The sequence below is a fragment of the Fukomys damarensis genome, unplaced genomic scaffold (genome assembly GCF_012274545.1).
Source record: "Fukomys damarensis isolate Sample0158 unplaced genomic scaffold, DMR_v1.0_HiC HiC_scaffold_10, whole genome shotgun sequence".
Lineage (NCBI taxonomy): Eukaryota > Metazoa > Chordata > Mammalia > Rodentia > Bathyergidae > Fukomys > Fukomys damarensis.
This window is the reverse complement of record NW_022900922.1, coordinates 15,139,572-15,166,834: the sequence shown is the minus strand read 5'-3', so window position 1 is coordinate 15,166,834 and position 27,263 is coordinate 15,139,572. Positions and strand designations below refer to the sequence as shown.

General features: G+C 37.8%; 1 protein-coding gene across 5 annotated transcripts in view; it reads left to right on the top strand.

The window, feature by feature from the left end:
* The window catches only part of Tsnax (translin associated factor X), a 59,432-nt gene that overhangs the window by 16,086 nt on the left and 16,083 nt on the right, over positions 1–27,263 (top strand). For 2 of the 5 annotated variants that reach the window (XM_010621946.2, XM_010621947.2), the window contains exons 4-6: positions 1,693–1,823; positions 15,157–15,284; positions 19,901–21,198. In XM_010621946.2, coding sequence (XP_010620248.1) covers positions 1,693–1,823; positions 15,157–15,284; positions 19,901–20,278 — 637 coding nt within the window. In that variant the 3' untranslated portion in view covers positions 20,279–21,198. Of the gene's footprint in view, positions 1–1,692; positions 1,824–15,156; positions 15,285–19,900; positions 21,199–22,221; positions 22,600–26,716; positions 26,802–27,263 lie in introns of those variants that run through there. The other 3 variants (XR_779775.3, XR_779776.3, XM_010621948.2) reach the window with 3 other exon arrangements.

Below are 27,263 nucleotides of genomic sequence, written 5' to 3'. Positions count from 1 at the left end.
AAAAAAAAAAAAAAAAGAAAGAAAGAAACAAACAAACAAACTGGGTGTGGTGGCACAGACCTTTTTTTTCCCCCCTTTGGTACTGGGGCTCAAACTCGGGACCTTGCACTTAGGATGCAGGCCGCAGTACAGACCTTTAATCCTAGCACTATGGGAGTCTGAGGCAGGACAATCACGAGTTTGAACCCAGCCTCAGCAACTTAGTAGTTTAGTAAGACCCTGTCTCAAAATAAAAATAAAAATGGGGTTTGGCATGGTGGCACACGCCTGTAATCCTAGCACTTGGGAGGCTGAGGCAGGAGGCTCACAGCAAGTTTGAGGCCAGCTTGAGCTATGTAGTGAGACCAATAAATAAAAAGGCTAGGGCTATGGCTTAGTGCTAGAGTCCTGTGTTTAATCCCCAGTACCACTTAAAAAAAAACCCGACAAAAAACAAAACACGGAGGCAGGGATGTAGCTCAGTGGCACTGTGGTTGCCTCGTAAGCGCAAAGACCTAAGTTCCATCCCTGGGTACCGGAAAAAAAAAAAAAGCCAGACATATATCCATGTAGTTATAGTTTCTGATGATATTGCTTATCTTTTGTGTATAGATCAATATTTCCATCTGGAATTATTTCACTTTTTTTTTTTTTTTTGGTACCAGGGATTGAACTCTGGACCTTCAGATTGCAAGGCAGGCAGCAGAACCACTGAGCTAAATCCCCGACCTGGGAATTATCTCACTTTTGCCTAAAGAACTTTCTTCAGTGTGTTTTATAGTACAGTTCTGCTAGTGATGAGTTAGCTCTTTGTGGTTCTGTGAGCTGCAGGAATTGCTCTTCCTTCCTGCTTGGGGTGGGATCTTTTTCTAGTCTGTTTCATTTTTTTTGGTTCTGGGGATCAAACTCAGGACCTTGTGCCTGCGAGGCAGGTGGCAGGCAGCACCACTGAGCTACAGCCCCAGCCCTTTTTCGAACCTGTTTACTCACATTCCTGCTCCATAGATCATGTTTAGCCGAAGACTGGAGGCAGTCTCTTGTGTAGAACTCTGACGTGCTTTTTCTGTAGTTTTCTCCCCACTGTTACTCTGCCTTGCAGATTTAGCAGTCTTGCTCACTCCCAAGCCATCCTTTTGAACTCAGGCCAACTTCAGGGTTCACCTGTTTCCTGTCCTCACACCTTCACCTGGGAATGCCAAGCCATAAGATGGAACAGTCATAGGATGTGTACTTCCCTCTCTCCTCAGTGTTCATGCTACCTTAATCCAGGATCTGAAACTGTTATTTTGTCTACTTATTTTATCTGTCTAGTTGTTTAAAGTGGGAGGATAAATCTATTCCATGTTACTCTATCCTGACTCAAATAGATACCTAGAGGGCCGGGGATTTAGCTCAGTGGTTCTGCCGCCTGCCGATCCCAGTACCAAAAAAAAAAAGAAAAAAAGAAAAAAAGAAAGAAATAGATATCTAGAGATGTCATACTTTAATTGTGATCACTCTATACGTGCAACTTTTGTGTTCTTTTTTTCACTTAACAGTATGATGTAGCATTTCCATGTTTTTATATTCTACTAATGAAATACAACTGTAGAGATAAGTTAGAACTATCCAAATGCAGGTACTTAGTTAGTCCTATATTGATAAATTATTTCAGTTTTTTATTGTCAAAGCGTCTGCCTGAAGTTCTAAAAGTTCCCAATATCTTGATTATAGTACACCTGACATGGAAGAAATATTGACTGAATCAGAAATTAAATTGGATGCCGTCAGACAAAAAATATTACAGGTGGCCCAAGAGCTGTCAGGAGAAGACATGCATCAGTTCCATCGAGCCATTACCACAGGTAAGTCTAGGTTCACTGAGTGTATTTTTAAGAAATAATGTGCTACATGACATATTTGAGTGGCATGAGTTCTAATTGGTATCTGGTGAAATACAATTACCTTTAAAAAAAAACTGGGACTTTTAGGTAATGTAAAAGTAATTCATAGCATTCATTTGGCTTTATTTTTCTAACAACATATATAGTTATTGCTTGATTTTATTTTTTTATTTTTTGGTACTAGGGATTGAACTCAGGACCTCGCATATACCAGGCAGGCACTCTGCCACTGACCTACATCTCTGGCTTGCTTGATTTTAACAAAGTAATTGAGAACACAAGCCTAACAGATTGAACTTTCTTCATGAGTTTGTATAGTGTGTTTACCTTTCTAACTATAGGGAAATCTAACTGATGGCTTTAAGTTTCCATTTTCCTAGGTTCATGAAAGAGAAGGTCTCACCTAGCCAGATGAACTCAAACAGCTTGTAGTGTAACTCTATAGCTGTTGGTATTGGGTTGTATATATTTAAAAAGGTTTAGGGAGTGCTGGATCTTGGTTATCACAGTTTTCAGATGCAAAATTCTTGGTTCTTCCCTCTTGATTTATTTTTTTAATTTTAGAGACAGAGACTCACTAAGTATTCGGGCCGGCCTTGAACTCACTGTGTAGGTCAGGCTGGCCTTGAACTTACATCAATCCTCTTACCTCATTGTTATGGTTCATGTTTAGCTGTCCCCCCAAAGCCTCATGCTTCTTTTTCAGAAGTAGTTGAATCTGGAATGTGTGATGCTGTGGTTAAGGGCGTGTGATTACTAAGCTACTACATGGAGTGATTAGTGTGGCACCGCCCTAGTCCCAGTAGTCTGAATAAGATAAAAGGGGCAGGAAGCTGCTGTTAAACTCTGAACTCTCTTGTTATCCTTTGCTGCCTTGAGTGTGCCACGTTTCTGCTCTGCTGTGCCTGTTTGTTATCCCTGCCTTGGAGTGAGCCAATTATGGTCTGCAACCTCCACAAACTGTAAACCAAATAAACCCCTTCCCCTCCAACTTTGAGTGTCAGGTATTTTGTCTCAGCAACAAGAGAAAAGTAGCTAATACACTTAGGCTCCCGGGTGCTGGAATTACAAGTGGCTCTTGGTTTTGTTTTGTTTTGTTTTTTAACCCTAATTCATGGACAACCTGAGTTCACGATATAATTCAGATACACCCTCCCTAAGACTTGCAGAAAGAATGGAAATGCTCAGTACTCCTTATATATGTTCAATTTTAGTCTAAATTCTTAAAATAGCACTTGCTTTTTGGAAATGCTGAAATGTCTTTCAGTATTGGTAATAGAAGGTACCAGCATTATTTGTTAAAGAATGGGGTGCATTATTGTAACTGAGGTGGTATCTCTGGCTGTTCTGTTGTCATAGTCCCGTTGTAATAATTTATTATTGTCAGGTTTATTAAAAAATAGCACACAAGAGCAAACATGAGAGAAGCCCCCAAGCATATCCATTATTGAATGCAGTCTTGAGAAGAAATCAGGAGCTAGGGAGCTTTGAAGTCATCTAGTGAGTTACTGCTGAATATCTGCCATGATGCACCAGCCAGGGCTGCCAGGGAGTAGGCACTCCTTATCTTGCTAGGATAGAAGAAACTGTTACTGGGACCAGGTACAATTAGCAGGCGAACCACAAGGTTAGTGTGAAGCAATAATTCAGGGGACAGGATTTTAATTGGGGTCACGCTGACCTCGGCTGCACATAATTCAGCAGGGCCCTGTCACTTCACAGACCAGAACTTAGACCTTGGTGACAGCCATTAGCAAAGGAACAATACTAGCCCCAAACTCTGCTAGCTGACATGCCTGTTTGAGTCACGCAGGGCTTCAGTGTGACTCCTGATAAAAAACAGTATAGTATACCCGAATTAGGGAAGGCACCAAGCATGTGCCATAGCCCTTTAGTACTGGGCGGGGATATCTCCTGTATCATCTTACCCCAGAAAGAGTGGCTATCATCAGAAAATCTAATAATAACAAATGCTGGCAAGGATGTGGGGAAGAAAGAACTCTTTTTACATTGGCAATGGGAATATAAACTAGTATAACTACCAGGGAAATCAGTGTTGAGATTGCTCAAAAAACTAAAAATAGAAATTCCATTTGATCAGCTGTCCCTCTTCTAGGAATCTTCCAAAGAGTTAAAGTAGCTGAGTATGGTGGTATGTACCTGTAACCCCAGCACTTGGGAGGAGGCAGGAGGATCGCGCCACAAGTTCAAGGCCAGCCTGCACCCTGTCTCAAAAACAAAAACAACAAAACTAAAAGTCATTATATTATAAGGATACATGTTTGTAGCAGCATAATTTGTAATATCTAGGTCTTGGAAATAGCATTATATGTCTAACAACGTAAGAATGGGTAAAGAATGTGTGTTAAATATATACAGTGGGGTACTACTTTGCCATAAAGAAAGATAAACTTGCCAGGTGTGGTGGCTCACACATATAAAACCAGCACTCAGGAGGCTGGAGCAGGAGGATTATCATGAGTTTGAGGCCATCTTGGGTTACATAGTGACTTCAAGGCCAGCCTGAACTACCTAGGGAGATCTTGTCTCAAAAAAAGAAGGAAAGGGGGAAAAGGGGAAAGGGAAGAAAAGAAAAGAAGGAAGAACTTGAGGTATATGTAGGCAAATAGATGCAACTTGAGAATATAATGTCAAGTGAAATAAGTTAGACTCAAGCTTAAATATGACAGTTTCTCTTATATGAGAAACTAAAAGAATTATACACACACACATATATATATATGTCTTAGAATAGAAGAGAGAAATAGGAAGTAAAGAGAAGTCTAAATTCTCTAAATTATTCTGTTTAAAAAAATTTAATATCTATGCTAATTTGTCTCATACTAGTTTCTCTTAGTTCATTGAAGGAAGGTTTTATGCTTTTATTTATTTCTTTGTTAAGAGAGAGTCTTTTTTACCTATGACTTGTATTCTGAGTGACTGTCTTAGTTACTTTTCTCATAGATGAGACAAAATACCTGACACTCAAAGTTAAAGGAGGGAAGGGTTTATTTGGCTCACAGTTTGTAGAGGTTTCAGTCCATAATAGGGTGGCTCAGCATAGAGGCATTGCTGAGAAATGGCAGCCACAAGGTAGCAAAAGTAACAAGGAACCTTAGCAGTGTCTTTCTGCCCTTTTATCTTATCCAGATCAGGACCTTCCAATCCAATCATTATACTAGTTTAGTTATCACATACCCTTAATCCCAGCATCATACACTCTAGATTCGGCCACCTCTGAAAAAGCTACCCATGGGCTTTAGGGGGACAGCTAGACCCAAACCATAACAGTAACATTGTTAAGTTTTCTTTCTTGTAAGATTTTTGGTTTTCTTGAGAGGATCTTGCTATGTAGTTCAGGCTGGCCTTGAAATGACCATCCTGGTCTATTGAACTCACAATGATACTCTTGCCTCAGCCTACCAAGTGCTGGGATTACAGGTGTGTGCCACCATGCCTGGCTTCCCTTTAAAATTACGATACACAGTGTATTAACTATTGTTATTCTTGTATTATTTTGTTATGAAATTTTTACTTTTTCATAGAAAAATGCTTTTTAATATTTTCTTTATTTATATCTACTTAAATCACATTAAAAAAATAGAAACCAGCAGCTATACAGATTGGGATTGTAGATTGTAGTTTCTCACAGCAGAAAGGCAAGTGTACTCTTAGAAGGAATTTAGATACGGATTGTGAGTGACGTGGTTTGTTTTCCCTGCAGGCTCCTACCTCAGCTTGTTACTGAGAATTAGAAGCACCAGAGTGTTTTAGGCCCTTGTGGTTTGTGAGTTTTCTTTGAGGATAACTTATAAAATTAAGAATTGCCTATATTTCACTTTACTAAGAACATCTTTAAAATGAAGTTCTTTGAATTGAAGCAATAGATGTTTTTTCCTTAAGGTTAAGAAGTAAAGCAGTCAAATGAAGAAGCATCTGGGACTTAAAAATTTACGGATAGATATTTTATTTGATAAAATAAAGCTATTTATAATTAGAGTAGCATTAACAATAGGATGCTTATGAATAGCCTGCTGTTTGTAATTGTTAAGTGCTTATTTTGGTGTAACTCCAAATACTTATTCTTTTGACTTGAAGGTAAAACAGTTTTGGCATTGAACTAAAGGAGTTCTGTGCTTGTTAAGAATAGTGCAAATGGCATGCAGAGCATTTCCCCAAAGGAGACTTGTGTGAACTGAACTTTACTGTCCTGTATTGAATGACAACAAAACCTTAGGTCTGTTTTCTATACATTGCTTATCAGATTAGGTTACAGACTGTCCCAAGGGATGAGCAAGGGAATGAATAATCAGTTGCTTGAAATTAGTCACTTAAAAAAACTTTATGCCCTGTTATATTTTCCCTTCTCCACAAAAGGAGAAATTAACAGGTGAAGCAAGGGAATGCTTTCCATTAAAGGGAAAAAAACGTTTTTTGTTTTTTGCTCATATTATCACTGGTAATCAGAATTGCCATCTTCTATTTTTAATTAATTAATTAAAAATTTTGAGACAAGGTCTCACTGTATAATCTGGGCTGGCCTTGAACTCATTGTTGTAGCACAGACTGGCCTTGAATTCATGGCAATACTTCTGTCTCAGACTCCCAAGTCCTTCGAGTACAGGCGTGTGCTACCACATCCAACCAACAGTATACATTTTTTAGACATTTTGATGCCAAGTGCTAAATGTTTAGACCCTAAATAATGCTTACTTATTTTATCCAGGATTGTGAATGATGGATTAAATGAATGTTTAGGAGTTAAACTTTTTTTTTTTTTTAGAGACAGAATCTCACTATGTTCCTCAGCCTGGCCTTGCTTTTCTGGGGCTCAAGTAATCTTCCTGACTCAATCTTTTCAAGTAGCTGGGATTATAGGCATGCACGAGTGTGCTCAGTGTGGTAATTTTTTTTTTGTTTGTTTTTGTTTTTGAGACAATGTCTTTCTATGTAGCCCAGGCTTGTCTTGAGTTTATAGTCCTGCCTAAACCTCTTGATTGCTGCGGTTATAGGCAGGACTACTATGCCTGGCTGTTAGAAATATTTTTAAAGCCACCATTCTTTATATTCATGGCTTTTTTCTGAGATAGAGTTCTTGCTATATAGTCTAGGCTGGCCTCAAACTCACAGCATCCTCTTGCCTCAGCCTCCCAAGTGCTAGGATTGCAGCATGTGCTACCGTGCTCAGCTTTTCATGACTTCTTTTAATTCTTGCAGTACCCCTAGGTTGATTTTGCCACTTCATAAGTTAGGAAATTGAGATTCACAGGTTATATTTAAGGTTATAAGCTACCAAGTGGTGGTGTTGGTTTCTCCCCATATACATAAATTCAATTTACTTATGACTGGCTGTAGAATGTAACCCCTGTTAAAGGCTTTATCTTGCTTATCCCAAATATTAAGGGTTTCTTTATAAACTCAGTGCACATTATTGTTCTTTTTTTATAGCACTTAACAACTTCTAACATACTATGTCATCATCTTATGTATTTCTTTATTTTTTCTCCCTTACTGGAATGAAGATGATACAAGTCTGCACAGAGAGCTTATTTTATTTTATTTATGATACTGGCCATCTAACTTGGGACTTGTGCTTGTGAGGCAGGTGGCAGAACCACTGAGCCCAGAGAGCTTATTTTTGTTGTTTATGAACCCGGCTGCTTGCTGTGCACTCATGAAATAATGAAGAACAGAATTATTTTTATCTGATGACTTGCTTCTACAAGTTTTATTTTACTATTTTACTTAACCCCCTAAAGAAAATGTTTCCAGGGTTGTTACTTAGACATACTAATAGAATTAGGATCAATATTATATCAAAAAATAATGTATTTTGCTGTACCAAAGTTCTCAAGTTTGTTGTATTATTAGTACAGAGAAATTTGTTATAGATTCTCTATATTAGCAGAATTGAGAAGGCTCACTAGAATAATGAACTAGGACATAAATCCTTTAAGTCTTTGAAATAATACAGTAGGAGGAATTTAGTAAGCAGAAAGACGTAGCTAAAGAATGAATGTATCTGTTTAAGAAATGCCAGAGCTGTCAGCAGTTCAGGTGCAGCTATGCATGGACTTGAAGGAGTAAACCGTGACACCTCAGTGATTCGCCTCCTTCTTTCTCAGGGTGGAGGTTTTGTGGTAGAGGTCATTTGTGCTCTGCCCACCTACTCATTCTGGACCATACTCGCCTGTGCTCTGCTGTTACCAATATCTGGTCCCCGAAATCAGCCAGGGCATCATGGAAGTGCGGAGGGTGGGCCTGAAGGTTTTAGTGGGCAGCCATGGAAGTGGCATAGATCACTTCTGTCCCCATTTTACTGGTCAGTCACACAACCACACCCATCGTCAAGGAAGGATGGAAGACATGCTTTCTGTGTGTGCCAAAGAAAACAAATATGTTTGATGAGTAACTTTTCTCTGCCCAGTAATGTAACTTTATTTTCTTTTGGTCTAGTGGAAAATCCAGGTATGTGCTTATTGACGGATTTTAATTTTCTCTGAAAGGATTTTTGTTTTTTTCAAAAGCATTCTGTAAGTAATTTTAAAAATGAAAGTGTAATTAGATGACTGCAAGTCTCACTACCTCATTCTGTAAATGAGATTTGTGATGGTATTGAAATTGGACTCTGGTTTGTTTTACCTCTGATAAGCTTTCTTCTGCTGGAGCACTCTTCCTTTCTGGTAGCTAGAATCTACCTTCTTTCTCCAAAGCTTTTTGTTTTTTTTTTTGTTCTTACTTTTTTTTTGGTACCAGGGATTGAACTCGGGTCTACAAGGCAGGTGGAGGAACCACTGACCTAAATCCCTGGCCCTCCAAAGCTTTTTCTTGAAGAGCTCAGATCCTATGTCTATTTAAAGACTCGTACTTCTTTAATTCTACCTATACATCAAAGTAAAATAGGTACAGTTTATTTTTTATTGATGGATTGATTGAGACAAGAGTTTCGCTGTGTAATCCAGGCTGGCCTTGAACTCACTATGTATAGCCCAGGCTGGCCTCAGAATTGGGGTAATGCTTCTGCCTCAACCTCCCAAGTGCTGGAATTAACAGGCATGCTCCACCATATTCAGACACAGTTTAAAGTTGCATTTAAACATGAGATGCTTCAGTAAGCATTTTTGCATAATCATTTTATTGTGTTTTTGTTTTTTGAGACAAGATCTTATTATTTAATCAGACTGATCTTGAACTCACTGTGTAGTCCAAGTGACCTCAGACTCAGGGCAATCCTCCTATCTCAGCCTGCTAAGCACTGGCATGACAGGTCTGCACCACCATACCTGGCTCTTGACCACTTGAATATAAATTAATAAAAGCATATTTCATGCTGCAAACTTCCATAATAACTACCCTGACCATGAGAAAATCTCTTTTGGTATTTTCTGTGTTACACAAATTCAGTTTGTGGACTTTTTTCCTAGCTGAATATCTGATATGCATTACTTCAATTGTGTGAGTCTGTGATGATACTTTAGTTCACTTTTTCTCTTCATCTCTGAACATTCTTACTGCTTTTCTGAAATGTTACTCTCTTGAGCTGAGGTCTGGCATTTGCTAAGCATGAGACTTCTTAATCACTTTTGGCATATTACACCAGATCAAACTCATAAACTCATAATTTATCATGCCTATTGGAATAAACAGTAATATACTTAATGAAATAAGTCATAGTGTACTAAGCCCTTAGTAGGCACTAATTCACTTTCTGTCTCTTCTACATATCTCATAAAATAGAATTGTATATATAGCCTTTTGTGTCTAGCTTCTTTGACTTAGCATATTCTCTCTCTCTCTCTTTTTTTTTTTTTTTTTTTTTTTTGTACCAAAGATTGAACTCAGGGACTTGTGCTTGCCAGGCAGATGCCACTAAGCTACATTCCTGGCCCTAACTTAGTACATTCTCAAGGCTCGTTGGTATTGTAGCATTGGTAGGTACAGTGGACCCTTGACTTATGAACTCAATTTGTACCTGAGAACTGGTTGTAACTCAAATTGGTCAATGAAGGCTCAGACTGCTATACACAGCCTTCAAAGTCTCTCTGCTGTAAACAGGCAGATCTACTGAGATCCTTAGAGAGACATTGGATTTCTCAATTAACCCCACACAGGAAAAGATGTAATGTTCCTTCCAGAACTCTTTAAGGATTAAATCTGCAACTGAGACCATCTGGAAGCACTAGCAGTTGGCGTTCGGGTCATAACTCAAGACTGTTCATAAATTGAAACTATAATTCCAGTTGTAACCCAAGTTGTTCATATGCCAGGCCAGTTGTAACTCAGGGGTCCACTGTACTTCATTCCTTTTGTGCTAAATCATAGTTTGCTGTGTAGGTAAACTACATTTTGTTAAATCATTCATTATTGATGGACATTGGAGTTTCTCCCACTCTTTGGTTATTGTGAATAATACTAATACTAACATTCGTGTGTAAGTCTTTGATCAAAACATATAGTGAATGTTTACATTTTAAAAATCTGTGCAGTAAAAGACACATTGACGCTAATTCCCCTCAAAATACCACCCCTCTTGCTTTGAACACACTCATCCCATCCTTCTTGCCACTTTCTGAAGCAGTTCTGGGTGTCTTTCGTGTATTTATGAGGTGTGATAGAAAACACACTAAATGCTGCTGGCAAGTGAGATTTAATGGAAAAGTAGGTTTATAAAACATTGTGGGTGTGTAGTCATCCGTCTTATTCACAGGATCAGACACTACATTTTCTGCTCTTCCCCAAGGTCAAAATGACTATGAGTGGTAAACATTGTTTTTTTTTTGAATGGTAAACATTTGAATTGATTCAGGACCCTTAGGCAGCCATGCTATGAAAGAGAACTTCCAGAACTGATTCAGAAAGTGGCAAGAACAATGTAATAAATGTGTTCAAAGCAAGGAGGAATATATTGAGGGGGGTTAATGCCAACATCTTTTACTGTAGCAAACTTAACAGCAACCAAAAAGTCTAAACATTTATCACGTTTTTATCACATTACATGTGTTTTCACTTCTCTAGGGTATGTATATACCACTGAGTTATGTGATACGAGTTTCCTAAAAACACATTAAAAGCATGTAAAGAAGGCTGAGACGTGAGATTTGAGTTTATAGTGAAACCTCCGTCTTACCTGTTCACCTTTAAATATGCTTTTTTGATGAACAATAGAACTGGATGTATAGTGCTTAAGTATTAGAAGAATAAGTAAAAATAGAAGCCTTTAATTGGGTTTCTCCAAATGTGTTCTATAGGAGAACAGGGAGAAAAATAAAAAATTACATAAAAGCGACTGACAGACTTCTCTCTTATGGAAGCTGATTCTGTAAATAATTCTCATTGAATTTCTTCCAAGATGACAGCAGAGGAGAAGGCATTGTTTGGTGGAATATGGCAGTAGGTTGAAAATTTTCACCTTGGGGATTATACATTGAAATAACGGATGTCCTCTTTATCAAGTTGAAACGTAGCTTGTTTAAACATCCTTTTACCTACATGTGACCAAAATGCTTTTCAGTGTTTTGGGCCACATGTCCTTGAGCACTCTGAGTGATACAGCCTGAAACCTGCTTTCTGTGGAGCAGAATCGACCACCTCATTCATCTCCAGAATAACTCTTATCAAACACAACCTGAGAACAACCTACATATGATATACTTGGAAACTTATTATCTGATAGCCACCACATTTAATAGTTACTGACACCACAGATAAATCTGAGGGCACTTTCTCTCTATAATATTTTTTCCTATAAATGAACCAGGACCTCTAATTCTGACCATCATCATTTTGACTTTAATTCTTTTTTGACCGGGTAAGGGGTGGGGTACAGTACTATGCATTGAACCCAGGGTTGTTGCACAGAGTTACATCCCCAGCCCTGTTAATTTTGAGACAGGGTCTCACCAACTTGCTGAGTGGCTAAGGCTGGGCTTGAATTTGATCTGCCTGTCTCAGCGTCCCTTAGAGCTGGGATTATAGGTGTGTGCTAATGATGCCTGGTTTAAACTCTGATCTTGTACAAATATTTCTTTCTGGACTCAACTAGATACTTTTGAATATTTGAATGCCAAAATTTAAAGTGTTTTATTGGGACTTAAAATTTTATGAAACTCGTGTATAGGAATAATGAGAGGTTGTTAGAAGCAGTGTATTAAACCTCTGCATCTTTTCTACAGAGTAGTGCTGTCTTTTGGGTTGGGGCAAGGAGCCAAGTCATCAAGGTGTTGTCCTTGCTCTCAGTGTTCAGGGATGCAGAATTTGTGATGTTTCATTATAATGGAGAGCCAGCTGGAACTTTTACCTACAGTGCACATTTTATATAGTAGGAATAAAATTGGGTGCTGCCTTTTTGTGTATCAGAACATTGAAACTTTATAGGAAAAAAGAGATCTGAGAGAAAGCCTCATAGGCACAGAAGAGCATGAAATCATGAAACTGTTTTAAGAGACTAGAGAATAATGTTAAAGATTGGAGAAAAGTACTGGGAATTTAGAGACAAAAAGGTTGAAAAAAATGTAGGTATGTCTTATTTAGAATTGAATGTAAAGAAGCAGGTAAGATAAATGGGAAGGATGCACATTTTTGAATTGTGGAAAAAATTTTCCCCCAGTAACAAAACAAACAAACAAACAAAAAAAAAAAAAAAAAGAAAGAAAGAAAGAAAATTTTTTCTCACTGTTTACTGTGTGACCTGGGTGAATGTCCTAATTTTTTTGAGCCTCAATTTCTCAATTTATGTATTCGTTAAGGACAGTAACATAGACATACAAAGTTATAATGAGCATAAGATGCATATACATTATTTTACATATACTTAACATTCAAGACTTAGTTATTTTTTTAAAGTTTTATTTGAGGTTCCTGGATGAAAACTCCAAGTAATTAACAGCAAGGACTTGAATAGTTATTTGTATATTGATATTCATAGCAGCATTATTCACAAGAGCCAAAAGGTGGAAGGGAGCTAGTATCCATCTGTTGAATTGATAAACAAAATGCGGTCCATATATACAATGGAATATTTAACTGGCCTTTAAACGGAAGGAAACTCTGATATATACTGTAACATGGACGAAGTTTGAAGATATTATGCTAAATTAAGTAATCTAGCCACAAACGAGTAAATACTATGTGATTCCCACAATATGACCTTCATAGTGTAATTGAAATCATAGAGACAGCAAGAATAGTGGTTGCTAGCAGCTAAGGGAGGAAAACATTGGGAGCTATTGTTTAATATAAGATACAGAATTTCAGTTTTGCAACATGAAAACATTTTTGGAGATGGTTGATGATGATGACTGTATAAAATTATGAATGAATTATAACTAGTGAACTATATTTTTTAAAAAAATAGTCAAGATAAGCCAGGCATGGTGCACACGCCTGTAATCCCAGCACTTAGGTCTGAGGTAGGAGGATCGCTGCAAGTTCAAGTCCAGCCTGGGCTATGTAGTAAACGCAGATCCAGCCTGAATGACATAGTGAGACCCTGTCTCAAAAACAGAATTAGTTAAGGTAAATTTTATGTTTATGTTACCGTAATAAAAAAAACTGGGAGGGGTGGGAATTTCGCTCAGTGGTTCTACTGCCTGCCTTACAAGCGAAAGGTCCCGAGTTTGATCCGATACCCCCCCCCAAAAAAAAGAAAAAAAATGAACTTTTGTGATAATTTGAAAAATCAAAAGTAGCCAGGTATGTAGCTCAGTATGTAGCTCAATGGTGCCACCTGGCAAGTGCAAGGTCTTAAGTTTGATCCCCGGTACTTAGGAAAAAAAAAAATCTAAAAGATTCTAACAATATCTGCTTTCTATGCAGAGTGGCATAATTGATTTTATTGGGAACAAATACTGCTTGCTCTATTGCACTGTCTTACTTACAAAGACAAGTGTGGTGAAAGACATCTATCTAAGTTTAATACTGTTCAATACAAGACTAAAACTCCAGTTTTCCTGGGTCCTCTCTGATATGTAAGGATAGCATCCCAAGGACCTTGGTTTAATATAAATGTCAAAGTTCATCAGTGGGAGAAAGAGAGGAATAAAAAAAATACTGATTCATTCAAAAAGTAAACTAGTACTTTAAAAACTACTCCAAATTTCTTTTTTTGGTAATGGGGATTGAACTCAGGACCTTGCACTTGCAAGGCAGGTGGCAGAACCACTGAGCTAAATCCCCGGCCCTGCTACTCCAAATTTCTAAATGGATGTTATTTAGCAAAGATGATAATTATAGAGCAGATGGTAAAATATCACTCCTCTATCAAGTTAAAAAAGTCCAAAATTCATTACTTGTACAATGTTGTTTTTATCTGCATGAGTCAAATCAAAGCGTGGAAAATTGTTTTTTTTTTTTTTTTTTTTTTTTTTTTTTTTTTTTTTTTTTTTTTTTAACTGTGTAGGTCAGGCTGACCTTGAGCTCACATACAGCCCAGGCTTGGTATGGAGCTCATGGTGATCCTCCCGCCTGAGGCTCAGGAGTGCTGGGATTACAGGTGTGTGCCAACATGCCCAGCAGTGAATATATTTTAAATTTGAGTTACTGAAAGCAACTGTGACAACCAACTTCTAAGTTTGGACCTCAGTTACGAAAACCAAAGTAGTAGACACTGTTGTCTTTGTTCCAAGTTTCTTGAGACAGGGTATTGTTATGTAGTCCAGGGTAGTCTTGAACTCACTGTCTAGCACAGGCTGGCTTTGAACTTGTGATGATCCTCCTGCCTCAGCCTCCCAAGTGCTGGAATTATAGGCCTGTACCACCACACCTGGCTGGAATATTTTTTAAAATCCATTTTAATGAAATTAAATTATACAGGAACCAAACAAGAATGTCATTTGCCTCTGCAACAGTGTGCTTCTGAATAATATAAAAAATTAGTAATATATATAATGTTTCATTTTAACTATTTAAGTGTAGGTTCTTTAGCATTAAGTACATTTGCATTGTACAGTCATCACCTCCATCTACCTCCAGAACCTTTCAGCTTCCTGGATTGAAACCGTGTCAACTGTTGTGCTTTGTATTAATTGCTACATAGATTTTTTTTTAAAAAAGATGTCCCTCATGCAGTCATGATTCTTTGCCTGTCCGTGACAAGGCACACATCGGGCGCAGGGACTCAGCAGTGAGCAGAGTGGGCAGTCAGGCGTGAACACTGACTGACTCACACGGTCAGACGGAGGGAGTGGGCTTCCATCAGACCCTGTGGCTGAGACGGTGATCAGTTTGAAGATGTTTATTATGATAGTCTTATGGATTTAGTGCTCATTCTTAGTATTTTTCTTTGCTTTGTTTTCAGGACTGCAGGAATATGTGGAAGCTGTCTCTTTTCAACACTTCATCAAAACACGGTCATTAATCAGTATGGATGAAATTAATAAACAGTTGATATTTACAACAGAAGACAGTGGAAAAGAAAACAAGACTGTGAGAATTTAAAATCATATTTCACATTTATTATGTAATTTATATAATAGCATAATGATTGTAGGAAGTTTACTGCCTTAAAGTATTAAGACTATTGTGTTGGGAATGTTCTTTCTAACATGGAGTTTCAGATTCTTAACCAGGAGGTCTTTTATAATCTTTTAGTTAGTTGTAGAAAAAGAGAACTAGAAGTATGCCGGTGTTCTTTTACCTAAAGCATTATAAGCGCTATTGTTTTCTTTCATTAACCTTGTGAGATAATCACTGTTCTGCTTTACAGAGAGAAAAGTAGGCTTTCAGAGAATAACTAACCAAAAGCCATATGACTGTATGCAGAGCCAAAGTTTGAAACTGGGTATTTTAGTCGGAACCTGTGGCCTTTTCCACCCTGCTGGTGCTTCTCAGAGTATGCTAGAAGGATCCTTTGCAGTAGGGGCCCACCTCACAAGGGTATTTGAGAGAATTTGACTCAGCCGTTTACAGTTTGGCAGTGTATACATTTGACACCTAAGTGCCCTGGATAGTTATTGCAGAGTGTATCTTCCATAGCAAAAGCTCTTAATCACTTAATCAAATCATAATGCTTGTCTCTGAAATTTACATAGCTCTTCTGAATTATGAAAAGAGAAACTTTGAAAAAAGAACTTTTGCAATTTCACTTTTAGATAAAAATTTTTCCCTTTTTTGTTTTTTGTTTTTGTACTGGGGATCAAACTCGGGACCTTGTGCTTGCGAGGCAGGCAACAGCACTACTGAGCTAAATCCCCAGCACTATTTTTTTTCCTTTTGGATTTCAAGGTAATAACATTCAGACAACAGGGTGGGGACAATGATTCTTTGTTTTTGTTTTTGTTTTTCAAGCACTGGGGATTGAATCCAGGGTACTGTGCTACATCCCCAGCCCCTTCCCCACCCTTTTTTTGTGTGTATTGTTTTGAGACAGGTACTTACTGAGTTGGTCAGGCTGGACTTGAATGTAATAGTCCTCCTGCTTCGGGCTCCCAGACCACTGGGATTACAGGAGTGTGCCACCATGCCCATGTCATTTCTGAATGTTTGATACCTTGTAAGATACAGTACACTTCAAGATAAAATTAATATATTTTTTCTTTATCTATTTTTTCTACTATTATTGTTGGTTATTGAGACAGAGTCTCAATGCAACCTTGAATTCACTGTGTAGCTGGCCTTGAACTTGTGATTCTCTGCCTTAGCCTTCTGAGGGCTTGCATCACAGGCGTGTACCACCACCTGTTGTTTGAATGGTATTTAGTGCCACTCAGAGTTGGAATAGGTATGCAGAAGGTGCGAGAAGCTGCAGGAATAGGAGTATCTTTAATATCAACTAGAATGTTAGCGTATTATAAAATGACACTAATTTAGCGTGGTAGATATAACTTACTTTAAAGAAGTCATGTATTTTGTCAAGTTTTCAAATTATGTGAAGTTTATTAAGGAGAAAATTCATTCTGAGAAGTAAAATTCCTTAATATTTCTGATAGGGGGAATAAGACACTTTGTTTACTCTGACATGCCCATGGAGACTATTGTCAAAACCATTAAATTTAACTGAACATTTTTGATTATGGAAAATTTTAAGCATACAGAAAACTAAAGAAGCACAATGAATGCCTGTGTACCCACTACAGGGATTTAATAATTGTTAAATGTTTTGGTGTACTTACTTTGTCTAAGTATTTTTGGCTAAACCATGAATTTGTCATGATATCTTACCCTTAAAAACTTCACTGTCCACCTTGAGAAACTGTAATGTAAGTAAATTAATTTCCTTTCTTCCTTCCTTCCCTCCTTCCTTCCTTCCCCTCCCTCCCTCCCTCTCTTCTTCCCTCCCTTCTTCCCTCCCTTCCTCCCTCCCTTCCTTCCTTCCTTCCCCCCCTCCCCACCTTTCTGATTTTTTTCAAGACAGGGCCTCACTATGTAGTTCAGGCAGCCTGGGCTGGCCTCAAACCTGCGGTGGTCCTCCTGCCTCAGTTTCTCAAGTGCTAGGATTACAGGTGTGCACCATCATACCTGGCTCTTTTATTTTTTTGTTTGTTTTTATTTTCTGGTACTGGGGATCAAACTTGGAACCTTGTGTTTTTGAGGCAGGACCTGGCTCTTTTACTAATAACTTAGATAACATTTCTTTGACAGTTTATCAGTTGAAATTTGTTAATTTTTTTCACATGTTTCCTTCTTTAAAAACTTGTAGCAGTGGAACTCTTTCAGGTGTAACAAAGAATGTTAATACTTGCTTAGTTGAAGAAGTTTGTTTTTATAAATGGCCCATGAGATGTACCTCTCCTAACCCACAGTCAATCACAATCTGCCTCTTCTGAAAAAATGCCAATTCTCTGATAATTAATAGAAAACAAAACATAGCAGGTACTTTTATATTACAATTTTTAAAGTATCAGAATGATTGGAGAGCAGGCTTTGGATACCCACCCATTGTTGCTTTTTAGCAGCTATCTTAACCTGTGCTGGCTTTTGGACCTCATTTCCTATGCACTTGATGAGGGCACTGGGCCAAATGGCTCTGAAGAGTCCAAGCAATGTCAAGATTCATGTATTGGATGCACAGCAACCAGAGTGATTTTAATACTGCCAAAATTCAGTTACATTTCCTTACTTAAACTCTGCATTACCAGTAAGTTCAAATTCCTTATTGTGTTTGTTTATTTGTTTGTTTTGTTTGTTTGTTTGTTTTGAGACAGGTTCTCACTGTGTAGTTGAGATTGACCTGGAGCTCACTATGTAGCCCAGGCTGGTTTCAAACTCACAGTGATCCTCCTGCCTCAGCCTCCCAAGTGCTGGGAGTACAGGCATGTGCCATCAAGCCCGGCCAAATTCCTTATTGTGTATGACATTCTGCTTTGTTTTCCCAGTCTCCACCTTTATAACTCCATATTTTACCCTTCACTTAAAAGAAATACCTCCTGCCGGGGATTTGGCTCCATGCTTCTGCCGCCTGCCCTGCAAGTGCAAGGACCCGAGTTCCATCTCTGGTACCAAAAAAAAAAAACCGAGGAAATAGCTCCTCAGATCTTCAAATATATTACACAATTCTAACTTGTATACCTTTGCAGTTTTGGCTGCCTAATGTATCCTCAGGTCTGATGGTAGCTTCACTTAGCTAAGTCTCATGGCTTATAATAACAATTCAAGTATCTCCTCTACTAAAAGGAACTCAGGGAGAAGAGAGAAATTAATGTGGAGACATAAGAGTTATATGATATAAAGGCCAGGGATTTAGCTCAGTGGTGTTGCCTCCTGCCTTGCAAGCGCAAGGACACAAGTTCGATCCCTGGTACCAAAAAAAAAAAAAAAAAAAAAAAAAGAGTTATGTGATATAGACAATAGCTAACATTTATTGAGCGTTTACTTGTGTTGGGCATCATGCCAAGAATTTGGCAAATGCTATCTCGTTTAATCCATAAATAAAGCCTGGAGGCAGGTCCTAATGTCCTATTTTATAGTTGAGGAAACTGGTTTAGAGAGATGAGATAATTTGCCCAAAGGCATATACCTGATGAAGGAAGGTCGTAGAAGAGGTGGGAGATGGGTCAAGGTCATTTGGAAGAGTTAGCCTTAAACAAGAAGAGGGCCAACTCATGATATAGGACTGGATGATAGAAGGTAAAGACAGTTGTGTTATAAATACGGTTCTTTTGGGTAGGGTTAAATACAGTTGAGAGAATGTGTGAGATGGTCTGGCAAACGATGGGGTCCAAGAAATTAGGCAAGAATGTCTGACACTGCACGGGTTTGGAATTGAGAATGGTGATGTTTTAGAATAGTGTTTGAAGAGGTTGTAAAGAAAACCACTAAAGACTAACTAAAAGGACTCATGAATAATTTGCATCAGTACAAATGCCACATAGTTGTGATTATTTTTTTAACTTAGTTCTACTCAGTCACCTAAATAAAGGACTAATGAGTTAATTTTAGTATTCATTGAAAATTCTGGTTTTCTTGTTGTTGCTGTTGCATTTTGAGACAGGATCTTGCCTATATGTTCTAGGCTGGGTTCGAACTCTGTGTAGTCCAGGCTAGCCTTGAACTCAGGTGATCTTCTTGCCTCAGACTCCAGAGTGCTGGGGTTACAGATGTGCGCCACCACACAGGGCAAGATTCTGTTTTTGCAGGGTGGCAACAGTAGTGAATGGAGGACTTTTAGGGAATTGAGGATGTAGTACAGAAAGCAATAAATTGTGTTGGTCAGTGCTGAGTAGAGAAGGAAGAGAGGCTGGAGAGGGACTAAATGGCTTACGAAGACAAATGGATCACAAACTTGGGGGCTTTAGAGTTTTCATGTAAATAGCAATTATCATGCAGCAGTCATTAGGTCTTATTTAAGAATGTTGTTAATATGTCACGTAGGTTGGAAACAATTTTTATTACGGTAGTATTAAAAAATATCTAAAGACATCTGCTTCATCTCCCAATCCAGGACATGAACCAATTCCTCTTACAGCATCTCAGAGGATTTAAAAGTGAAATACATTGTTTTATGTTGAGCAGAATTTACTGACCTGCTCTTGATTTTATACTTTATCATAGTGTTTACCTACTGTATTCACTTTCTCAGTATGTTTTCTTTTGTTTTATACCAGCCCTCCTCTGATGCACAGGATAAGCAGCTGGTCACGTGGAGCCTGAAAGTCACACCTGTTGATTACCTCCTGGGAGTGGCCGATTTAACTGGAGAATTGATGCGGATGTGTATTAACAGTGTGGGGAACGGGGACATTGACACCCCCTTTGAAGTAAGCCAGTTTTTACGCCAGGTTTATGATGGGTTCTCATTCATTGGCAACACAGGGCCTTATGAGGTTTCTAAGAAGCTGTATACCTTGAAACAGAGCCTGGCTAAAGTGGAGAATGCTTGTTATGCTCTGAAAGTCCGAGGTTCAGAGATTCCAAAACATATGCTGGCAGATGTGTTTTCAGTTAAAACAGAAATGATTGATCAGGAAGAGGGCATTTCTTAGAATAGTATCACTCAGCTATTCTCTTATGAATTCCTGAGAGAGACCAGTTTTTAAGTCTATTACTTAGTGTTTCATTTGATTTTGTTGTGGCTTTTACGTAGAAATGTTTTCAGTTGTACTTGTTTTAAATTGTAAACAAGCTGTATATAAAATGATCCAAAGGAATACTTTTTTATTCATGAAAATTTGCTTACAACTGTTTGCATATAGGCTCATTTGAATTTTTGCTAGCTAACCTTTATCATTTATTGAGTTGTGTGAACATGCTTCCGATTGTACTTTCTGCCGTATCTATTTTAATTTACTTTGTGTGAGTTTTAGAGTGATAAAGCCATTGAAGTTGGTGATTTTCTTATATATAGAAAAGATTTCTCAGACTCTGGGCTTGAACTTCCTATTTAAATTTCTTAGTTATTTGCTTAGCTTTCAAAATAGGTTTAATCCATGGAGCAGTTAAAATTAATATTTTGAAGTGTAAATTTTGAAATATTATAGTAAGGATTCATATAAAATTCTGGCTAATTTTAGGCCACTTTGAATTTATATGAAACAACCTTCCAGAAAAATTGACATATACCCTGGTGTTAGTTTCACTGTTTATGTTTTGTCCTTTTATCACAGATAATCTGATGGGAATTAGAGCTAACAGTATAATATTTCTAATTGATAAAGTTGAGTTAAATTGTATATTTGTACATACAACTGAAAAGCTTTCAGTAGTAACTTTTTTCTAGCATATCTTTTTGGTCATTGTATTAGGCATGTTTGGAGGCTTTCTTATTCTTGCATCTATTAGAAGTTATATTTAAATATTATAATGAAATTTGGAAACACTAAGCTAATCCAAACCCTTATAATTATCCATGGTGTTAATTGATAAAGTTGCCAAAGAACATGCATTATGTACAATTCAGCAATAAGACAATGGTAGTCTTTGGTAACCCTTGGAATTAGGATTTGCCGACTGATGTTAGTTACTGATTGTCACTCGTGGTATGAAGCAATTTGAGTGTGATGTGATTGGCTGACAGCCAGACATTTCCAGTAGGTTTTGTGAGTCCTGAGAATCCAGATACTGGATTTTATTTTTTGAAAGATTATCTCTTGTTTGTAAGGGCTGACTCTTTAAAAATGTTGTTTTTTAAAAACTATTGCCTAAAGGAAAATAAAATGTAGACATGCCTGATAGGTTGGTTGGTTGCTTTTTTGGTAATGGTGGGTTTTTTAGTTTTCCTGTAACTATACTGCTGAATTATAATCAGTCTCATTACATATTTTTTGTTTCTTCTACCACTTGAAGTTTTATAATGTTAAAAAGGTAATAAGGGATTGATGTTTTACAGATGTTTAAAATAACTTATGAATAAAATATTAAAATACAGAAGTTAAGCTTATTGTTTTAATCATACTGAGGAAAAATAAAACTGTTACAGAAATTTTTTGGTTGAAATAGGAAACCTAATAGACTACCTTTATATAGAGATTTTTTTTTTTTTTAAGATGGGTTTCACTATGTAGTTCAGGCTGGTAGTGTTTTACATGTTTAAAATAACTTATGAATAAAATATTAAAATACAGAAGTTAAGCTTATTGTTTTAATCATACTGAGGAAAAATAAAACTGTTACAGAAATTTTTTGGTTGAAATAGGAAACCTAATAGACTACCTTTATATAGAGATTTTTTTTTTTTTTAAGATGGGTTTCACTATGTAGTTCAGGCTGGTCTTGAACTCATCTTGTAGCCGGGGCTGGGTTTGAACTTCCTTCTGGCTCAGCCTCCTGAGTGCTGGGACTATAAACATGTGCCATGGAGATCTGTTTCTTAAAGTAAGTCGAGAGATGGGTAGGGTTTCCAGCTGGTAACTCGGGAGCTCTGAAGCCTTCCTTTCTGTTCTTTGTCATTATGACGCTCTCCTCAAATTGACTCCTTTTGTGATTTCAGGATGTGGCTGTGTTTCCAGGCATCATAAAGGCACTTTAACAAAAAGGCAGACTTCCTTATGCTTTTCCATAAGCTCCCAGGAAGGACATTCCTTCATTCTTCATTGGCCCAGACTAGCTAACATTCCCATCTCTAAGTCAGTTCCTGGAAAGGAAAATGAGTTCACTTTCACACACCAATTGATTTGGCCGAGAAGAAAGGGCAAACAGGAGAAATGGAATCAGGCCATCAGAGAAAGAAAAGCGGCCAACAGTGTGCCTTTTACAGGTGAGCTGGCACCATTGCTACCATTTCATGGGAGTCACACTAACACAGCGGGTGTAGCACTGGATGGTGGAGAGTCTAACATTCTGGGTATCTCAGCTTCAAATTGTTTGAAATGATGGTCTTGTCTGTTGTAGGTTTATTTATTTTTTATTATGAAAAGAAACTGGTTCTACGTCTCATGGCAGATTGCTGACAGAATTCAGAAATAAAATCGAATTGTTCCTTTCTTTCATAAGCAGTTTCCTGAGTGTGTTTAAATTAGTAATTTTCAAAGTCCACCTTGATAGCCCTAACTGCTATTTAAATGAGATTGGCAGCTGGGTGTGGTAGTGCATGCCTATAATCCCAGCACTTGGGAGGCTGAGGCAGGTGGATCACTGAGAGTTCGAGACCAGCCTGGGCTACATAGTGAGTTCCAGATCAGTCTTAAGTACATAGTGAGACCCTGTCTCAAAAAAATTAAAAAAAACTAAACGAGATTGGCAGAATGGATTTAGAAATTTGATCTAAATGCCTTACTGTCTATGAAAGACTTACAGTACTTTGGATTCAAAGTCAAATAAATTGAAATAAAAGGTTAGAAAAACCACTCCATGCAAACAACCAAAAGGGAGCCTGAGTAGGCTATACCATTATCAGACAAAAATAAACTTTTAAGAAAAAAAATTTTGTTTTGGAAACAACAATTTAGGACCATGTCTATAGTCCTTGATCTCAGGAGGCTGAGGCAGGATGATCACTGAGATTGAGGTCAGAATGAGCTACATAGTGAGACCCTGTCTCAAAAACAAAACCCCAAGAAACCAAAAACAAAATATGTGTCAGGTACGGGGCTGGGGATGTATTTCAGTGGTAGAGCACTTGCCTAACTTATGTGAGTTCCCAGCATGGGATAGCGGGTGGGAGGTTACAGGTATTTACATACTTGACATAACCCCAAAATACTTGATGTGGAATTCATAGGAGAAAAAAATTCGACAATAATATTTGGAGGCTTTGACACCATACTTCCAATAATGGTCTAAATAACAAGACTGAGTCAGTAAGAAAATAGAGGATTTGAGCACCTATGTAGAATAATTGGACCTAACAGACATACAATAGGATACTCGACCCAACAGCAGAATATAGGTTTTTCTCAGGCGCATATGGGACATTCTCCACAGAATATCAGGCCAAAAAACATCCCTGTAATCCCAGCACTTGGGAGGCTGAGGCAGAAAGATTGCCACAAGTCAAGGCCAGCCTGAACTACATAGTGAGACCCTGTCACACCCCTCCCATAAAAAGTTTCAAAGATTATAAAATCATACAAAACCTGCTCTCTGGCTAAAAGAAACTAGACATGAATAACAGAAAATTGTTGAGAAAATTCACTCAAAGTCGAACAAATTAAGCAACACATTCCTGAATAATGAGTCAAAGATGGAATGATAAAGTAGAGAATACTTTGAATGGAATGAAAAAACGTACAACAATTTATGAGATGCAGCGAAAGTAGTTCTCAGATCGAACATAGTAGCTTTGAATGCCCACATTTAAGAAAAAACGCTGGTGGCGGGGAAGGTGGCTCAGTGGGAGAGCATGTGGATAGTGTATGGGAGGCCCTGCACCAGAAAGAATAATTTCAAAGCCATGTAAGCTCCAGCCTTACAAAGGGAGAAGAAGAACCAGGTGAACCACAAAACAAGGAGAAGCAAGGAAGTACAGATTCGTGAAGAAATATAAAGTACATAGAAAACATTTGAGAATATCAGTGCAACTAAAAGTTGATAAGTGATCAAAATGAATGAGAAGACTAAACTGATAAAAAGACTCACATTACTAAAATCAGGAGTGAAGGAGGGAACGTGACTACCAACCTGAGAGCAATAGGAAGAATTTGGGAATACTGTAAACAATTGTAACAGATTTACCTAGGTGAATGGACAAATTCCTAAAAGGTGACAAAGGTAAGAAATTGATTTAAGTTGGAAATCTGAAAGGCAATGAAGGAAAAAACTCAGGACTGGATAACTTCACTCTTAAAACTGAATTTTGTTTTATATTTTGAGACAGGATTTTACTGTGTAGCCCACACTGGCCTCAAACTTGTGGTTATCATCTTGCCTTAGCCTCCTGAGTGCTGTGTCACCATTCCTGACAACAGTATTAACTCTTTTTTTTTGAGCCAGGGTCTAACTACATAGTCCAGGCTGGCGTTGAACTTACTATGTGGCCTAGGCTAGCGTCAAACTTAGGGCAGTCCTCCTGTCTCAGACTCTTGGGTGCTGGGATTGTAGGTGTACACCACCACTCTTGGCCTCTATGAAATATTTAAAGAAAAAATAATACCAACCCTCAAACTCTTTTAAAAAAAGCAGAAGGGAACACTTCCTAACTCATTCTATGAAACAAATATTGTATATCAAGGCCAAACCAGGGATACTATAAAAAAATTAAAAACTAATATTCCTCTGAAATATAGATGCAAAAACTCTTAACATATTCTAGCAAAGAAAGTTCAGCCACATGTAAAAAAGATTATACCCCATGACCAGAATTTCAGGAAAGTAAGGTTAGTAAACATAAAAATCAATATGTATTATAATACGCCATATTAATAGCTTTAGGAGGGAGCAAGCACCATGATCTCAAGAGACAGGTAAATCTTGACAAAACTCAGCACTCTTTTATGATATAAACATAATCAATAGAAGATTTGCTTGATCTGATAAAGAGCATCTTTAAACTCAAGGCTGACATATGTATTGGGGAAAGACTGAAAGCTTTTTGCGGGGGATCAGGAATAAGATGAGAATGTCACTTTTTTTAACATTATAATAGAGGTATTGGCCACAATAAGCAAGAAAAAGATATATTGCAAAGGAGAAAGTAAAACTATATGTGGTGGTTTTTTTTTTTTTACATGATCCCTTATATATAAGAAGTCTGAAAGAGTCCCCAGATAGTATCTGAGGGCTAATAAGTTTAGCAAGATTGCAAAATAAGAGTTCAGCATATGAAAGTCAGTGCACTTTTTCCCCAAGAGTTGTGTATGCATGCTAGGCAGGTGCTCTAACACTGAGCTACCCCTCCAGCCCAGTACATTCCTGTATACTATCTGTGAATGATTTGAAAAAGAAATCAGACAATTCCATTTACAATAGTTTAAAAAAAGATGAAAATACATAGGAATAAATTTACCCTATAAAGTGCAAAATGGCATAGCGAGAGCTGCAAAGCATTGTGCAAGAAATGAAAACTAAATGAAAAGGCATCTTAAGATTTTAAGACTTATTTATTTATTTGTTTGTTTATTTGTTTATTAGGGACAGGTTTTTGCTGTGTAATTTAGGCTGTCCTTGAGCTCACTGTGTAACCCAGGCTTGCCTCAAACTCATGGCAATTCTCCTGCTTCAGCCTCCCAAGTGCTGGGATTACGAACATGCACCACCACGCCCAGCCATTTAATGTTGTCAAGATAGCAATATTTTCCAAATTGATACGTGGATTACATGCAGTCCCTTCAAAATTGCAACTACATTTTTTTTTTCAGAAATGGACAATTTGATTCTGAGTTTAATCAGGGAATTCAAAGGGCATAGAATAATCAGTATACCCTTTGACATAAAGAGTGCAATGGAAGATACTGCTGTCTGCCAGGGCCCTGCACCCTGCCTTCAGTCCTTGGGTTCTCTGCAACAGGGCAGTTGATAAAAGAGTTGATCAAAGAAGAAACCAACAACCAGGAGGAGAGTTTTACTTTAGGAATGAACAGAGACTGGGTGAGAGACAGCCTTAGTAGATTGGAGAAGGTTAGAGCTAATTAGGGAACTTCTGCAATCCCCTGGGAGGTCCAGGCTCACACCAGGAAGATCATAGGAGTCTGTTTTGTTGTGGGAGGTCAGGTTCAGTGGTTGTAATCATAAAAGGGTCTGGTGTTGAAGAAGGCATTTAGTCTAGTGTATGTTTGAGCTCTGACACTGCTGCCAACATCTAACAGATATCAGTGCTCTGTAGATCAGTATAATGGTTGCCTGATTATTTTCACTAAAATCAGAGTCCTCCGTTTTGATGAAAGGCTGTTCATGATTGGGTCCTAGAGTTTGTCAGTATCCCGTTGACATTTGATATCACTGTTGTCACTGAATTTACTACCATAGACAAGGTAATGTAGTGTGCGTCAGCAGTTGGTTTTCTCTTTATGCTAATACCTGAATCTCCTGGGGGGTGGGGTCATAAACAGTACTGTGGCTCACTCCTGAAGAGCAAGGCACTGGACCGAAGAATTTGCAAACTCCAGCACAAAAAGCAAACAGAAAAAAAACGTGAAAAGACAAGGTAACAAAATGCTTCCAAAAACTCCCAAGTTCCTCAGAATTGGTACAGGGGAATTGAGGGAGAGGAAATAATATGCTATAGAGCAGATCTGAAAGGGTACCGATGGAGGTAAAACAGTTCTATAAGGTGATTGGTGAATTTATATAAGATATAACTAATTACATAATTGCAATGAAACAGATGATCTGTGAGTCTAGAGAGCACACTAATCAACAGCTAGTGGCACTAAAGAAAGAAGTGCAAAATATGAATGCCCCGCATAGAAAAGAATGAGAATCCATCAGAAAGTTCTAAACAAAAACCTAGGAGACTAAAATCATGATGGAAAGTATAGGTAGCAGAAACGACCATTGTGAAGACAGTGTCAGACCTAGAGGACAGGACTGTAGTCAGTGATAAATTAATGAAAGATACCTTAGAAATGAGAAAATGGCAAAAAAAAAAAAAAAAAA